Genomic DNA, 18,649 nt, shown 5'->3' with positions numbered 1-18,649 from the left:
CTGGTTTAGAATGAAATATGTTTATCTAGTATACATTTCAGTGTTTAGATTTTTAGTGTGTTCGAACAACTCATGCTAATAAGATATTATCAATATGATATAAAAAAATATAAATATTTATTTACCATACACACCATGGTATCCGTTAATTATATACAAGCGACTCGATGCGAGTGATTTTTTATAAAAGATTGTTATCAAAGTTTTTAAATAAATTAATATATAAATAAAAACCACAGCCCATCGCACACGGCGTTTGTTTCAGTACTCGAGTGTTAAATAAATGTTCTTTAACTATGTGTCAATGCAACATAAACATTTAATCACTAAATTCTTGACATACGAAACATGTATAGCAATAAGTAAAATGGTGCTCTATGTATTTGAACTTGTATTCTAAAATATGTACCTATTGTATTCAAATGCACAAATTATGTAATAAATAATCGAAATAGAAATGTCTTTTAATGAAACACATTAATAATACGAAATAATATAATATTAAAGCTACATTTAAAGATCTATGTATTACAAATTATTAAAATATAGGAATATCACTTCTACAATATTAACTTATGAATAAACATCAAATGACACATTTTCCTATCACATGCATCCATCACAATTCAATACGAATAGAATTATTATTAAAACTAACTAATTATAAGTGTATCCTTTGTTACTGGTATAATAAATGTGATAATAAAGTTTGATATTGCTTTTATTAATATAAAAAAAAAAACTCACGTGATAGGGAGTGGTTAGGGGACCGTCCATAGACATTAGCAACACCAGGGGTCAATAGATACGTTGGCGGGTTTTGAATTTCTTATGATACCTGTGCTGAGGAACCAACAAAGCTGGTACATTTGTATGAGGTAAATACTTTTTCAGTCCCCGTAAAATTGTATTCAAGCATTGTTGTCTATGATACAGAGGCATAACAGAATTTGGAATAAAAATTGTGAAGTTTTCCTGGACTTCAAACACAACTATACATTAACATAGTTATTATGCGAGCAACAAGGACAGTGCCAAAAAATATATAATTTTGTACAATAAAATAATAAAAGATAATAACATTTCATTAAATTTTAATTATTTAGTTTTAAAGAGTGTGTTTGGTAGTTAAACTACGAAGAACCATCTCCAAATTATCAAATTTAAGTCACAAGGAAGACTGGCACTTGACACGGATAATATAATAATATTATTAGTATTTATCCATACACTTTTTTAATTTAATTCTAATTTAATTAATAAACCTTGCATAAATTCAAACGTTACACAATCTTGAATTCAATAATTTATATTTCAAAGTCTTAGAGCCCTATCAAACAGAAATTGCTTCTGTGTTCACGTTTTATATTGTGGAGTGTGTAATGTAGCAAATGCATCACAACAAACGCAAGTCCGCTTTGTGTCTGATAGGACCTTAATATTAGCGATACATTCAATAATAAATGTCAAAACTTATAACTACTCTTGGGAATACAATCCACTTGGCACCCACCACTGCAGACCACTGTCGGTTATGTTAGAAATTCTAATATATGGTAATAAACAATATTTCTAAGTTAGTACATAAAAATACATTACTTTATTAGAATTATTGTTGATAAACCGGTCCAACGTGTCCTCCGTCTGCGCTTAATAGGGCGGGGATTCGTAGACACGTAAAGACGCACTCATTACGCTCGAATAAGGCCCGGTCCACATAAAACGAATTTGGGGAGAATAATTAATGAGGGAAAGAGTATGGCGGTGCAGCGAGTGCAAGAGAATGAAGATCGTTTGTTTGCCGTTGTTCGTTGTATGTGGACAAGGCCTAAAAAACACGTATAATGTTGTTATTAAATCTGCGCTGTGATATCATCAGCACGTGTTTCTTAGCTAACATCTGTTAACTCAACGTCATTCATGGCACTTTTAAAATCTCTCAAACTTGTCTGGAATGTTAGACACACCAAAAGATTCCTCACGCTAAAAACACATATCACAGACACAGTAAAATGCTTCTTTTAACTGTTAAACTCTTCGATCAAATATGTACTATTTATATAGAGACTAGATAACGGCTTTAAACACGATCTTTTTTCCTTTTATTTTTCTACCCTCATTTCGTAATTTTCTCAATACAAACTTGTTTTTTTTATGATTTTGGAATCATAACACAATGGCATAAATAACTATAATGACATAACGATAATTTAGTATTCCCGAGCCATAGCACAATTCTTATCCTAAAGCAATATCATCAAAAAAAACTGAAAGCTGAATCTAGTACATAATTGATCGAAGGTTCAACTAACCAACATAAAACGCATAACTTTTTGTGGCAAAATAGCTATACTAGCGAATTCTGTTAGAAGATAGTTTATATGAAAATCTAGATTTTAGACCAATGTACCTAGGGCGACAAAATATGTCTGCAATGAATTTATTCTACCTTAAATACACATTTAAAATTGTTTTGTGCATGCCTGCTGCTGAAGGTATGTATGCATAACGGAAGGTATGATATAATTTTGACGCCAAATGACAACTGTAGGTAATATTTACATTATCATGAACAATTTGGAATGACGCTGCCTTGTTTTGCTTTAGGCATATAGTAGGCATTACTTTCAAGAGATCAATCTTTACAAAACATACAGCCCACTAAATCCTGTGTAGTATTAATATAACTTACATGACAAAACTCAATTATGTTGCGGTAGTACACAAACACATAGAAAACTTTTGCTTTAGACACACCGAAACAGTTTCCATAATTTCGAATCGGAAAACTCAATATACGATAAACTAGCAATATTACATCTCAAGAAATCAACATCAAACTTTAGACAACACAGATGCAAAAGCTTCATACATCACTCTTTAGGCCTTGTCAACATATGAAGAATAACGGCGGACGTAAGCGAGCAAATGCGTCACTTCTCTCTAACCGTCGTTCGTTCTATATAAAAAAAATACGATATCAAAGGATCGTGTATTTATATTTCACTATATTTATTTATATTGGCTTGTCTCCTCCTTTGATCGCAAATTTGCAGTGCTAGACAGGACGCGACCGCGAACTCTCAACACTCGCCTCCGATTGGTATGAAACTAGTCGGTACCAACACCGACTAATCATGATTCAAGGCAATTTAAATAGATATAGTTAATAATATCACTAAAGTTTTCATGATTTGACTATAAGCATAGACAATTGCATGAAGTTTTATTAACTTAATAATAATGCAATTGTTTATTGTAAGTAATAAAAAATAATAATAATATAAAATCCTTCACAAAAGCACACATATAAAATTGTCATATAAACTTAGTGTCTACAATAAACATAATTTTGGAATTACATATTCTACCTCATTAATTACTAAAAAGCTAATTTTGAATCTTATGTCAAACAGTAGGTAAGTGCGTTTTTACGAAGTATAATAGTAGCTTACAATAAGATCGTCTCGATTTCTTTCCTTAACATTTATATATTATTATATTTGTAATATATACAAACTTACATAGGGATCGCGATTCGTATAAAAATACATAATTACACTTTGTATAATAATGCCTAAGACAATACAAAATTTAATGTTTAGTTATAACAATACATCTAATACTAATTTACAAAATAATTCAATTTCAATCAAATATTGATGACTGCGATGGCGGCCATTTTGAAATAAAAGAAACGAGAACGGTAAGAGCGTATCATTCTGACAAATTCTATCTCGTCTTTATCAGTTTCCGTTTAACACATTTATAATTTGATAATAACGTACACATTTAATATTTATAACTTATTTAATACGACATTACTATCACTTATAAATTATTTGTTTTAATTAACTTTAACCTTGAATACACTGACGCTGACAGAAATCCAAAACAACCAAAATCTAACATTTTTTTAAAGAGAGCGGTTTGTAATATCAAGGTCAATAAAATACACGCGACGGTGGGCTTTCTTCGGCCAACGCAAATTTTAAAATTATTTGAATATTATTATTAGTAATTTCTGCCCACTTATAAAATTTTAGCAAGGTTAACCTAAGACAATAGAGCTTCTTTTTAGTTATAAGTGATTTAAAACGAAGGGACTGAAATCCTATCTGAACGAACAACGACTAGATACAAGCGATCATAATAGGCTCGGACGAGTAAAAAAATAAGGACTCCGTGCCATCTTACAATACAGTGAGGCACCAATACAAGCCGGTAAACGTTGTAAATACATAGCCCCACGCATACACTTACACTAATACAACCCGATCGGCCGCCATTATGAGATTTGCCATCGTCTGTGACAGATCCGTTCGCGTCGCAATAAAATATTTTAAAAATGCCGTAGTGCGTTGTAAAAAAGTGTAAAAACAATAATATAAAAGTATTCGTGGATATATGATTATTTAAGAGAGAAAAAATTGTGTAACTGGTATACTCCGTAACCGCACTAGGATAGAGGTGCTTCACTCGCTAATATCACGGCGCGGAGTCCTCCTTTTTTTTCTTGTTATTGTTAATTTTTGACACATATTTAGACATACCTACTGCTTAAAAGTAAAATTAATTTTATGTCAATATAATTAAATATACCTAATTATCCATAAACATAGGTACTACTTATTTGTATCATACGCACAGAAGATACAGACCACTTTAATCATGAATTAACATAAACTAAAACAAAATAAGTAATTATATTAATACTACTTAATATAAAAAAATGTCTTACAAAATAATATTGTAACCTTACCATTACCGTGTTTGAGCCCCGATTTCCATACTATCGAACAATATCTATAGTTAAAATACTATAAAGATATAATCATAGATAATTTGTACAGATAGATAGAGAATCTTTCGTCGGCGTGCGTGACAACCTATGCGTCTTACATTCGCAATTTGTATGTCACTTTGTGTTAGTGTGCGTGCATTCTACTCAATTTTTTTCAACGTTTTCACAGCTGTCACAGTCTATCTAGACGTACGTAGGATATAAGACTAGATATTATAAAGATATACTTAGATCAGAACAGATTATAACGTTGTAATTAAGAAAAACAGGCCGATTTCTGTTGAGCTAACAGTCTCTTTACAACTTTTATTAATATCAGTACTGTTACTAATCATATTATAAATTAATTATTATTAAAGTCTAGCACGCACCTCTATTATCTATTAACACAGATTAAAAAACAATAGACAGGAATGACTTATAGTTACATAAGCAATACTGAATAACTTCTTGACGACCATAATGATTGAAGATTATTATAATTAGGAGATGAAATTTGTAATGTAATTAATGAAAAAGTATGTAATGTCTTAGATAGATCAGTGCAACCAGTGAAGTGACGTATGATTTCCCAAAAAAATCCAACACATCGCAATACACAAAATACGAATAGATAATGTAATATGATTATAAAAAAAATAAGACAATCATGAAAGCGGTACTATTCGTGCGGATAAATAATGGGTTCAAAAATGTCGACTTATTAGTGAAAACTTCTTTTGCCACGTCTAATAATAATAATAAATAATTTAAAATATATATATATATATAGTAAGACACCTTTTGGATGGGTGAAATCTCACGAGTTCGCGTCACCTAAATGCTTATATCAGTGTATCTGTAGCTATACGGCTGACGTATTGTGGAACATTAGTGCTGTGTATATTTAATAAGTGAAATTGAATGGATTCAGTAAACAGTTCAATGTTTTTCAAGAAGTTGTTCAGTAAGTTAATTGAAATTTATAATTAATTTGTTTTTAAACATTATGAAATTTTAATAATAAAAGTGAAAACTTATTTCACTTCTAACGGCAGTTTCTACAGCTGCCAATTCTTTATTTTGAAATCAAAACGATTTGTGAATATAGTAATTTCAGACGAAGCCAATTTAACCCCTTATTAGTTATCGGCGCGAGCAGTAACAGCACACAAACGAGGTGGTGGTCTATATCCAGCGCGCGCAGCACAAACCTCAGAGCGAGGTGCTGGAGTCGCCAGGGAAATGCATCAGGTTGTCGCAGCTGGCCGTCGGTGACGAGGACGGGTCGAGCGACGCGCGCGATGTGGAGCTGAAGCTGCTCGAACTTAGCTCCTCTTGTTCTGCTTCAAAACGACTTGATATCGCTGGAACATGGCATACAAACGTCCAGGTGTAACGGAAAACATATTATTCATCTATTCTAGGGCCAACGAGAGGAGATAAAGAATGTAAACAAAAGGACAGTTACTGTAAACTGAGCAAACTGAGCACAGCCTGGGAGCTCTAGACAAGATTGAAAAATATCAGTTCACCACGCAAAAGACAAAATGTGTCTGGATCACTATACAATAGAAGGATAATTTTAGACGGTTTTTATTAGCTTCACCTGTATGTATGTTTGTTTGTAACCGACTCATTAGGGCGCGATTTTGACCCACTTTAAACGTCCAAATTTCGTACAAACTTCGTAGATTTATCGAGGACCCATGACAATACATTAATTTGATAAAATTATCCTATAGCTCAATTTGCAAAATAAGATTTATTATTGTTTATTTTTTGTTACTGTTTATTCATAAAAAAAAATCATCTATCGTCAACAAATTGGTGTTCTTTTTAAATTTCAACCATTATCTTTGTAACCAAAGCGTGTTTATAGATTTTTTAAACTATTTTTATTTATAGCAATATTGACAACATGATATAGACGACAGCGATTAGTATATTGAATTGATCAATTGTATATAATTTATTCAAATAAATGTTTTGAACCTCTGCAACTTTGATTACATTTTTTATCTTGTCTCGTTGGCCTTGCTATAGGGCAGAATGTCACGATTGGCCTATACGTCATAAATAACCTAACATGTTTATAAATCACGTTCGTCAAAAAACTAATCTACAATGGTGGTAGATTGTTTCGTAATGGGTCAGATAATTCGCTCGCGCGCTCGCCCGTTAGATAGTTGGGCAGTTCGTCCAAAACTGAACTCTGAAGTCTCAATCGACAGACCAAGTGTGAACAGATATGTTGACTGAATTGACTTGAATATTTATACTACTACTTCAAAAGTACCTGCGAAAAGGGTTGTATGCAATATACCAACTTAAATTTTCGTCATTTTTGAACAAATTTTTAAACATTTTTACATAACACATGCAACATGACACGTCAAAAAAAAGAATCTCCTAAAACATTCCGAAGAACATGAAAAATTATTATGACAACCACCATTCCACATACATGACAAATCGTGGACTGGTCTTTCTTGGCAGATGAAGGTATTCTTATAATGCTAATATAGATATAATATCTATATTAGCAATATAGTAGATATAATAGGGCAGTGTAAGGAACCGCTCTAGTGTAAGTACAGATTCTTGACACAAACCAGTTTCTTGCAAACCCAGCAAATCTTGCTGCAAAAAAGTATAAATACTGGTAAAAGATGATGGGAAGTGATCACTGCCGCCCACTCCGTTGAAACACCAGTGGAAATAAGTAACTTTACTTTTAGGCAGGTGTACACGTCCAAATAAAACCACTTAAGTCGTTTTTGATTTTTCATTTATTGAATTTCAAAATTTTAACACACTCTCTCAATAATAGCCAAATATTTATTAATAACACTATACACGCGCCAATTTTTCGACACACATCAACATTTAATAATAGCTGCTGGTTTCTATTGTGCACAGAATGGGCATGACATATTTCACAAGAATTTTCCATTATTATTATTTTTAATAGGGCTTAATAATTAATATTATTATTAGTAATCCATAAATTACCTCACACGAATTTCATATTTTTTTTGACCCCTCCCCCGTCCTTGTCACAGTTGGTGACGTTATATTTTGCAAAGGGCAAACAAATTAAATCTTATATCTTAAGCAAGCAGACAGAGTTGCAACTATTTTTATGTTATTCTTATATTATATTCTTGATAATGTATGTACATAGGCACATAAGTGAATTTGCCAGAAACTGTCATACTACTCGACTAATAATATGGTATAGGTCCACTTGAGGCGCTCAAATTCGGAAAAGGAGATAAAAAGAATTACTGTATACTCTGATTTGAAATTATTTTTCGTTCCTTTTTTTTATTTCTGGTATTATTATGTCATGTCCACTCTGACTAATTCCAAAACGGTTAATTCTCGGAAAAACTCTCATAAGCGTTCGATCTAATAGACAATAATATTCAGTGTGTTCGTTCTAATGTGTATAAGTGAATAATATAAACCTTTGGTTTTTTAACGAGAATCAACCTTCTTTAAACATAATACATCAATTCTATTTTACCTAGCTTACACGATTAACAATGTTATTGAGGTTTACGTTCATACAGTACATATTTAAATGTTATAATTGTGCCTGTGCTTTTGGCAACATCTTTACATATTTAGTGCATGTTAAAGGGAAAATAGCAGCCTAAAATCTAATATTCGGTCGCAGAGCATCGACAATATCGTACATTGACCTATTAATATCTGACCCTGTTGCTTGCGTACAATTGTCTTTTCGTCTCGCTCGCACGCGGGAGGAAAGAAGGAATATTTTATGTCCTCTCTGCTTCTCGACAGATATACAGACGCAATTTTTTGTACCGTTTATCTGTTACGATTTTTTTTAAATGTGCCGATGATGACTACATTCAGAGTGATAAAGAAGTATATAATCTCTGGTACGCCTTAATAACTAACGAAATTTCTTAACAACCTACATAGAAAGACTTTATCAATTACGGGTCTCCTCTATAGCATGGTAAATAATATATTGCTCAAAAAGCATCAAAATTTGAACTAATATGTGTTGTTACACTAACAAAAATAAATAAGTAAAAAAATTACGTTACACCGCAGGTACAGAAAACAGCACTTTTAAATTAAAAACAGCCAACACATTTGAAACTCCGTAACTAACAATTTCAATACGTACTATCCTGAAATAAAAATATATGCTAGTTATAATTCAACCGTATACGTAAAACTCGTACACAGCAACCTGGGATTTCAGTAATATCAAAGTAGTATTCATGTACAGTGTGCATAAAAAAAATAAGATTGCTTGAAGAAATCGGTAATAGGTTGGTAGTAATGATGTTATATTATATATTCATTGATGTTATATATATTAATTACTTCCCTTAATATTAGTATCTCATGGAAATTCATACAAGCGTCCGTCGTTACGAAGCTAATTTTATCAACTAATTTTAAAAGCCGGAGCTATGTTAAACAACACTAACGGAAATATTGTTACTAAATTGTAAGCATTTAAATACAGGCTTTATACGGTGAAGGTAGGTGCATTAAGATGGGAACGCCATCCCACACGAGTTTCAAGTTAAGGTGCACGCGGCGTCTTTTCAATAACACAAGATTTCATTTTTGTTACAAAATTAACAAATCGAGTAAATTTTATCAAAAATTACTAAAACAATATTAAACTATCATCGTAAGTACGTCTGAAATAAACAATTTTATTGCTCAAGTGTCATAACAGCTACATTTGTGTAAAGGAGGTATTGCCGGCGCTAGATTTAAATCATTGCTACTATAATTTTGTCTAAATTGATCATAAATGTTACTTAAATAAACTAAGGTATTTAATACCAACGACTATGTCATATTATGCATCAACAAAATACTATAATACTGAGGTATTATTGCATGATATCAATAACAGCACATAAATAAAAACAAAATATGTAATAATCATCAAAACAGAATGATAAAATAATTCCATGATTACAATAAATACATAATGTACAGTGTATGCCCCGAAATGAATACGGTGATATCAATAAATAACATTGATTACAATATAAACTAAATAGAAAAAAAATATAATATAATGTATACACAGTTTTCAATGTTGCGTAGATAGAGAACTTCTTTTTTTTGTGTAAAAATAACAAATAATGTAATTTTGCTATGTTGTTCATACAGAAAAAAACAGCCACTTTTTTCATAATCCTATAAAAGCCTGAAAGTATTGAAAGACACATAACGTTGGCTTCGTTTTATGCACTACACAAGTTGTAAGATGAGCAATTAAAAATACATAAATCGTCATAATTTGCCGAAATAAATATATGTGTAACACAATATATATATGAATAAAAACGGACGAATTAAACATAAGCAACCAATTTATACCTTATTCGTACTGGCCCTGACTACGATTATCCAAACTATCTTAGATGAATTATTGTTATCTTAACAAATATTGATAACTAGACATCGGTAAGACAACCTTACACACAGAGTTGCATTCTTGCATCGTAACCTGGAACCTATCATATGAATAAATTATAGTGTGATAAATATTTTTTCTAAAACATTACTACAGATAGACAGTGAGAAGGCTGCACTCTAACTTCAATCGTACCAAGCAAACGTTTATTTAAGCAGTATAGTATAAGCATGAAGCTCGTAACGAAATTAAAATATGATTAACATTTCTTTTAAATTTATTGCAATACGATGAATAATTTGAATCTGAAATATTATTGGAAAAAGATTAAAAGAATAATAATGTAATGCTGCATAAATCGCAACCATAAATACCTTCCTGATTTATTGTTGTTAATTTATATGCGGTCGGTACCGGCAAGATTACAGCTGTTGACAGCGATTATTTGCGAGCCAATAGACACAAGAATTGGCATACACTGAACCAAGAATTCTTGTTGGCTTTCCAAAAAAGGTGTGCATTAATTGTTTTTTATACATCTAAGTTCATTTAAAAATTATACCACTACATAATTATTAATAATACGTAAACAAGAATGAGAAAACATTTTGATGTAATAAAAATAAAATGTATTAAAAAAATTTTTTGGTTTTACTTTTTACAATAGTTTTATTTTTTACATAAATAAGATTAGGTAATTATTATTTATTTAAATAATTTTCATTAATTTTCCAGTTGTATCACCATTACAGTGTATAACTTATTTCTCTGCTTTTTCTTGTTTAGTTCGTTTCAAAAAAAGTAATTAATATTAGATTAGGAAAAGAAGAAACTAACTTGTGTTTTTAGGCTTTTCTGTTTTTTATATTTTTTATTTTATATTTATAATCGATATAATTTCTTACTACTACGACTAAAAGGTAATTATTATGATTTAACTACATATTGAAGCTGTTTTTTTTTTATTTTTAAAGGATGGGATTAAGGTTACCTAAATTAAGTAAAAGGTACACTTCACTTATATGTTACTAGAAAGGCTCAAAATTTGAACAGAACACAATGATTATAATTACTTTCTTTTCCTTCGTGATTTTTTAGGTTTAGTTTGCTTTGGTGATGGCAATGGAACGCTAGAAGCACCCATATTCTTTCTTTCATCTTTATCACTATCTGTAGACACTACTGGCGACGTACCATCATCGTCCGAAGACTTATCCATTACATCAGAACATTTGTCTTTCATTTCATCATCAATTCTTATATCTTCCGATGTAATTTTCTCCGTCTCGACCACGCTAAATCCCTTTTCTTTCCTTGCTGGGGTATTGTGGACATCGATTAAACTAAAGCAAGCCGTTTCACTGGACTTCTTCGAATTCATTGATGATAAGATTTCGTCAATATTAATTTTGCATATGGGACTGTTTAATTTGGTTTCGTTGACGTCGATGAGGCTGTCCTTCATCACCTCGAGTTTAAAGTCATCTAGGGCGAAATCTAAAGGTTCAAGTGGCGGTAGCTCGTCCGGTGCAGAGTGATGTTCTTCCACAAAATTAAGTTCTGAGGGAGCATCGCATTCAGCCACCATTATATCAGTCCGTTTGCAGAGTTCAAATAATTTTTCTTGTAGTGAAACGCGAGAGCCGCTTGTAACATCGTTTTTCTGTTCATCGTCAGGAGTAACGTCATCGATCACTGACATTTCATCTACATGTTCAACAGATTTCTTTGTATTGGAAGCAGCTATAGAACTCCATGATTTGGCTGAAATTGAATTACTATCATCTTTGTTTCTTTTGTCAACGATTTGTGGAGACTTTTTACGAAACTTGTTTGCTTTTGTTATCTGTATTTCAGGATAATCTTCTTCAGTTGAATTAATAACAAAAACCTCTTTGTCTTGTAATCTATCTGTGGATTTTCGTCTTTCAAAATTAGGTGAAGGGGATTTACTCTTACATCCAGTATGTTTTTCTTTTACAGTAAGCGTAGTATCAAAAGTTTCAATAAAAGGATCTACCACGGACGAGGTCTTTGTTTTATCTTGAAATAGTTTAACATCAATAAGTCGCGGAGAAGAAGACTTTGGGTCTTCTCTATCGATATACTGTGTTTCAAGTGTATTCGATGAACTATCGTCGGAAGTACGATCTGGTGTACAGCGTTTTGAAGACTGAAGACTTTTTATTTTAGACGAAAAAGATGTAGTTTGATCAAATTTTTCAAACGTTGTCGAAATGGACACTAATTCTCCGCTTGATGGCTGAGACTTTTCTTCGATTGCGTGTATTTCAATAAAACTGTCATCATCTTCCTTTGATTGAAGTTCATCTTGATTCTTTTTAATTTTTCTGTTCTTTCGTGATTTCGGTTTGACATCCTCAACTTTGTCAAGCGTAGCAAACAGAATCGGCTCATTTTTTGTTACAACTACTGGTTTAAGTGCAGGTGGTTCAGACAGAAGCATGTCCCATGCCTGTTCTTCGGTTCTGATATCGTTATTGAGTTTTTTGTTAATATTTTTAAAAGTTACTTCTTGATTTAGTGATAAGTTTGTATTATCAATACTGTCTTTATCTAAAGGAGATTCGCTTGTTTCTAGAGTTTTAGGTGAAGATTTTTGACTAGATTTTGAAGTATTTTTCCGACAAATATCATCAACTTTAGTCAAATTTACTGGGTCTTCTCTAAGCAAGTGTGTACCTTCAGATTTTTTCAAATCACTTTCTGTCGATTTCTTATCTTTAATATTATCACATATTTCGAGTTTATCATTGCAATTTTTATTGGTGGGATTTTTCTTAACCCTAGTTTGAGGCATCGGCTGAATGTCATCCGACGTCCGATTACATTTTGGCAGTGATATGTTTACGTTATCGCTCTTTACCTCAACTTGCGTTAAAGTCCTTTCACTCTTCTCTTTCACACTAAAATTCTGTCTAACTTTCGTACATTCGAGATCTTTATTTGTCATCTTATTCTCTAAATTTTTTCTATCTAAACAAACTACATTGGCTACTTCTCTTTGACGTTCCTCACTAACTGATACTCCAAACATTTTAGGTTCAGCGATTTCAGTTTCCATATTGGGCAACCACGAGCGTACCCTAGTTAATTCTGCAGGGATGACGACATCTGTCTTAAGCGGAAGGGGCTCATCATCCGGAGACATCTCCAAAGGTGAGATGTTTTGAACGGGTATTGTTGTGGTGACAGGAAGAGGACGGATGAGGATATCTGGGGGAAGAGGAGCAGCGGGGGCGCGAACCACCGGGCGAAATTTAGCTTCATCGTCGTTGGAGCGCGTGTACGCATCAGGGTCGTAATGTTGCGGCTCTTCGGTGACTGGCGGCGCGACCACTGTGCCGATGGGGTCGACCGCACGCACTATGCCAGGGCTGCGACGCACATCTCGCACCTCCAATCGCTCCTCCCACGCCAGCCCTACACGAAACCGAAGGCAACCATGTTAGCGCACGCTCATATCTACCATGCCGATGATCGATATGAGCGTGGATATTAATAGATAATAGCGTGAGCGTTAATAATTAAACAAGAGAGGGAGTTACGGATGCCTTTGGCTTCGGGTATCGGGTTTTCAATCGGTTGAAAGATGTTCGTCACTTATTTTATTATATCGACGACACATTCTCTCGTCATAGTTATATCAATGTAGCCTCTTCGGTAACCCCTCCACTTGATCGCTTCTGTTTGTTAGCTCTCACCATTTAGTATCGAATGGTTGTTAAAAATAGTGCAGTAATGATTTTAACGATAATGAAACAAAGATGACACGATGTGAACCGAAATAAACGACCGGGAAGTAATAAACTAAACATCCTTTACGTGGACGTACGTGATATTCGCACGTACATTTAAAAGCATTTATATAGCCGTAACTACTCACATAATAAAAAAAAATTAAACTTATTAAACGCTAAACAGTTGACACCGTCCCAAAATATTTATTTATGACTAAAATTGTCAAGTACTGTTAGCCCTATTGGCTTTTACAGCATACCCAGGAAGGTCTGAGATGACACAAACCTCGGCCTAAGACCGCCATAAAAATTAATAGTAAGTAAATAATTTGTCAGTCGGATTGTAAGACGAACCTCGCCATCATCTAGCAGCGAACGGTTCGTCACAGGTTTTGAACACATACAAAGTACAAAAGTGAATGAAGCCCCTCACGAAAACGAAAGGACTCCCACTTCACTTCCCTCAAATCGAGTGAACCGAACTTAGTAATTATAGGTGAACCGGCACCATAGCTTGTCATTAGGAGCCGCACAAAGCGCAACATACCATGATCCTCCTTCATGGCCTCAGCAAGGTCCTCCCGCAGCTGCACGTCGCAAACTGACGTCGCACGGCCCTCCGACAGCAGCGACTTGCGGCGCAAACTGTCTGACGGTGAGTGTTCCAGGGAACCTGCATATTATTATTGAAATGAAAACTTATTTAGGCGCATTGAGCGGAAGTTGTATAGGATAAGCAAGTGGGATTCAGCCATCGACACAATAACCCAGTAGACTACTAATACCTATTCACAATGCAAACAATCCAGTCAACAAACTGGGGTGAGCGGGAGTACTGAATGCTTATTTGTCAGGCAATCAAGGCGGGGTACAATGGCTGGTATAATGCCACTCCTGCCGCTGCCCTTCAGCCAAATGTGTTCATGGCTACTCTCTCTTTCTCACCAACAACCTACACAACACCCGATGGACAAACGTCACAGGCTGTAGACAGTCGACAGAAGCGATTCCTGCACTATCGCCCAAGCTGACACGTCGAATTATTAACCTAAACAGATATGACATCCGAATCATGGTGGGCACCGTAACAGGTCACACATCACTAAACAAGCACCTTTTCACAATCGGCGTTACGGACAGTCCTTACGCACTTATAGCGTGTTTATTAAATAGCACAGATCGCAAACGTAAAAACACATACGTTGTCGTTAATATTAAACAAATTGTTATTTCTAACACTTTGTTATCTTTCACTTCTGGACATAATCAAATTAAATTTGTAACCAAAATTTACGAACGATGTGGTACTCGAACCCGGACTTCTCGGTATCCGTTCGAGCGCTCTACCAACTGAGCCAACCGTTCGAGTGACGTATGGTTCGTAAATCTTGGCATGTCTCTCAGCTTGTGGCTCCATCGGCAGTCTTAATTGCATATTAGGAAATTGACTTGATATGTCGCTCTTTCGAATCCACACAAATCGTTTAATACATAACAATTTTGTCTGCAAATTTAATTTAGTTAATATTATTGAAATTGGCTTTGTGTCAAAACTATATAAAATATGTATAATCAAATCAAATCAAAATCATTTTATAGGTCATAGAAATGACACTTATGAATGTCAAAAAAAAAATTCTTATTGAATCTACCGCGACTTCGTAAAGGGTTGAGCTAATGAGAAGAAGTACCAAGAAACTCATTGCCACTCTTTTAAATCAAGATTTACATTTTCATCGTTTTACAAATCATATCAATTACAATATATGCAAAGTGATGCAATAAATATACTCATACACTTACACGAGTAAGTCAAAAAAGTAAATGAAAATTAATACAAAACAAAAGTTATTGAGTACAGTAGCTGCATCATCCACACACACCCTAAATAAACAAAGGTAGTCAGCATTTTATGAGGGATTATATATAAAAAAAATATGCTCACTGGCAGATCCTGAATCGATGAGCACGGGCACGATTGGCCGCACGCCGGGCATGTTGACTGGCTTGGAGGTGGCGGTGCGGGAGCCACCTCCTCCACCAGCGGCCACCGCCGTCGTCTCCACCTCCACCGTCTCTGCTTCAGAAAGTGACGAGTTCGACCTGGAACGGGATATTTTAGTGTCACTTTAAGAGGGGGAAATGGGAAAGTGGCTCACGTGATAGAAAGAATCTTTTCTTTCTATTACATGAGTAAGCCGCAGTTCTGGAATACAGTATTCGGAAGATTATTTCGTAAAATGGCTGTGTGAGGCAAAAATTGCGAAACGCGGTTGTGGAATACCAGACATTTTATTTGTGTATTAATCCTAGAAGTGAGGGTTATCGATTTAAAAACATAACAAAATGTTTAGATTTACAAGAGCGACATCTCAAGTCAATTTCCTAATATGCAAATATTGGGGTTGAGCAGGTTATCAACTGTAAAGTAGATCCTGTAGATGAAGCCACAACCTGAGAGTTGAACAAAGCATGCAAGAATTTATGACGATACGTCACTCAAACATTAGCTGAGTTGGCAGAGCACTGGCACGGAACGCCAGAGGTCGTGGGTTCGAGTCGTTCATAAAACTTTTGTTTTCAAATTTTATTTATCAATATTAGAGTTGGTGACTCTACTAGGATGAGGTGTTTGCTACATGACGTTAAGAGCTGGCTTTCAGTGATTCTAAATCTCTATATTATCCTGACATAATATGTCGCAGCACTTTTATGGGCTTCTTATTATCTTTATAAAACACACCCTGTACAATTATATGTCTTGAAGACAAACTGTGGCCCCATCCACAGTCGCCGGTGGGGCCCCGCGTGGGTCACGATCTCCACCTGGGACAGCCACCGCTCCTCTTCGCTCATATACATATCCGCACATCTCTGAAAATATATAACATTTCTAATTAATAGTTACCGAGTTTGTAGGTAAGTAAGTATAAAAGAGAATTAATATTATATTTATATTGAATAAGATTTTACCAGTGGCTCCTTTGCACAGGATACCGGCTAGATTATGGATACCACAACGGCGCCTATTTCTGCCGTGAAGCAGAGATGTGTAAACATTATTGTGTTTCGGTCTGAAGGACGCCGTAGCTAGTGAAATTACTGGGCAAATGAGACTTAACATCTTATGTCTCAAGTTGCTGCTCAGAGTTTTTGTGTTTTTCGAGAATCCTGAGCGGCACTGAATTGTAATGGGCAGAGCGTATCAATTACCATCAGCAGGACGTTCACGTCCTGCTCGTCTCGTTATTTATTGTCATAAAAAAAATATGTAGCAAAAAATATCGCCGAACAAAATATAAAAAATAAGTCAGCAAGTTATAAAGTAGTCTGTGCAGGGCGGATTACAATGTATATATAAACATAGTTTGTAACACTGTTACATTTCCCGTTCGCTCAGAGTTTATAGACACAAAGTTATTGAAATGAATCGAATCGAAAGTTCTAGGCTGTATTTCGATTCGACTCAAACAAGGGAGCTTCGACCTTAAAGATCGAATTGAATTTTGTTTATTGATACATATCAATGACATATGTCAAACCATCTGGTGCTTATGCGCGGTTCAAAAACAATCTTAAAAAGAGGCATCTAAATAAAATCTCGTGTGGTTGGAGATCATAGTGCTCTCAAAAGACTGTGGTCAACATTATTGGTTTGGAAACAAAATATTGTGATGAGAAACGAAGCACACATGGAAGACTAACGACCCGATGAAATATCCTGACGATCTAATACATGATTGACTGAAATAAGTTAGTTTTATGTCTTCTACACTGTAGTGTAGGTAGCAAGACAATTTATATGTAGGTAGACATAAATATAGATCTTTGGTATGTAATATACTGACAAAGGTAGGCAACTCGGCACTTTAAATTATCGTAACCGTTAGCGCCATCTTGACGCCGGATAGTGCAACTTTTCTTATGTGTGTACTCTGTTTTACAGTCTACATGAATGTGTGCGTATTTATATAAATACTTTATTGCATATTTTTTTTCTATTAACTATTTTGTTGTATAATACATTTCATTTTAAATAACACTTAATCAAGTATAACTAAAAGTACTCTGTGGGTTAATCCACGTAACAAGGAGTTTTTGTATTTCAAAATACGAAAAGCACAAGTAAGCAGTAGCTGTTCTCAAGCAGAAACCATTTGCAATAAATAAAATATCGTTTTTAAAACTCCGTTCCTATATCGGCATACAGATTGCGTCACTTTCAGTGAAAAAATGAATGTTCAAAGTTACCAATAGCACGGTCTAGATTAAACTTTTGGTTAAATCACTTGTGGTTTCATTTCCCACCCGATTCAACAGACGTTAAGGCATAGTCATACATAATATTTTTTTGCATTAGATATTGTAGTGGGCAGATTCCTTCATAGGCGTTACGTTTTTATTCAAAACTGTTAGGAGCTTTGCGGGTCGTGTTATACGTTACCCGGCAGGAGAGCGGCTGCAGCAGCGGGCTGGAGGGAGGGAGAGGTGCGAGCAGCTCACTGCTGGCTGCGGTGCGCTGGAGGCACCACTGGGACACTGCTTCCACTCCCACCTCTATTGGAGACTCGTCGCAGATCTTCTCTTTCGGTACCGCTACATACAAATTAAAAATATATAATGAACTAGATGATCCGACAGACGTTGTTCTGTATATAATAATATAATAATAATAAT

At 34.4% G+C, this 18,649-nt stretch overlaps 1 protein-coding gene across 2 annotated transcripts in view; it reads right to left on the bottom strand.

Annotated features, from left to right (window-relative positions):
• Nucleotides 1–481: 481 nt before the first annotated feature.
• The window catches only part of LOC126976952 (breast carcinoma-amplified sequence 3 homolog), a 35,614-nt gene continuing 17,446 nt past the window's right edge, over nucleotides 482–18,649 (bottom strand). The window contains exons 10-14 of one of the 2 annotated variants that reach the window (XM_050825556.1): nucleotides 18,417–18,568; nucleotides 16,716–16,846; nucleotides 15,918–16,075; nucleotides 14,520–14,645; nucleotides 482–6,150 (exon numbers count right to left, since the gene is read on the bottom strand). In XM_050825556.1, coding sequence (XP_050681513.1) covers nucleotides 5,999–6,150; nucleotides 14,520–14,645; nucleotides 15,918–16,075; nucleotides 16,716–16,846; nucleotides 18,417–18,568 — 719 coding nt within the window. In that variant the 3' untranslated portion in view covers nucleotides 482–5,998. Of the gene's footprint in view, nucleotides 6,151–7,557; nucleotides 13,656–14,519; nucleotides 14,646–15,917; nucleotides 16,076–16,715; nucleotides 16,847–18,416; nucleotides 18,569–18,649 lie in introns of those variants that run through there. The other variant, XM_050825555.1, reaches the window with a different exon arrangement.

Source organism: Leptidea sinapis, chromosome 43, assembly GCF_905404315.1.
Source record: "Leptidea sinapis chromosome 43, ilLepSina1.1, whole genome shotgun sequence".
Classification (NCBI taxonomy): domain Eukaryota; kingdom Metazoa; phylum Arthropoda; class Insecta; order Lepidoptera; family Pieridae; genus Leptidea; species Leptidea sinapis.
This window is presented reverse-complemented; position numbering and strand designations above follow the sequence as displayed.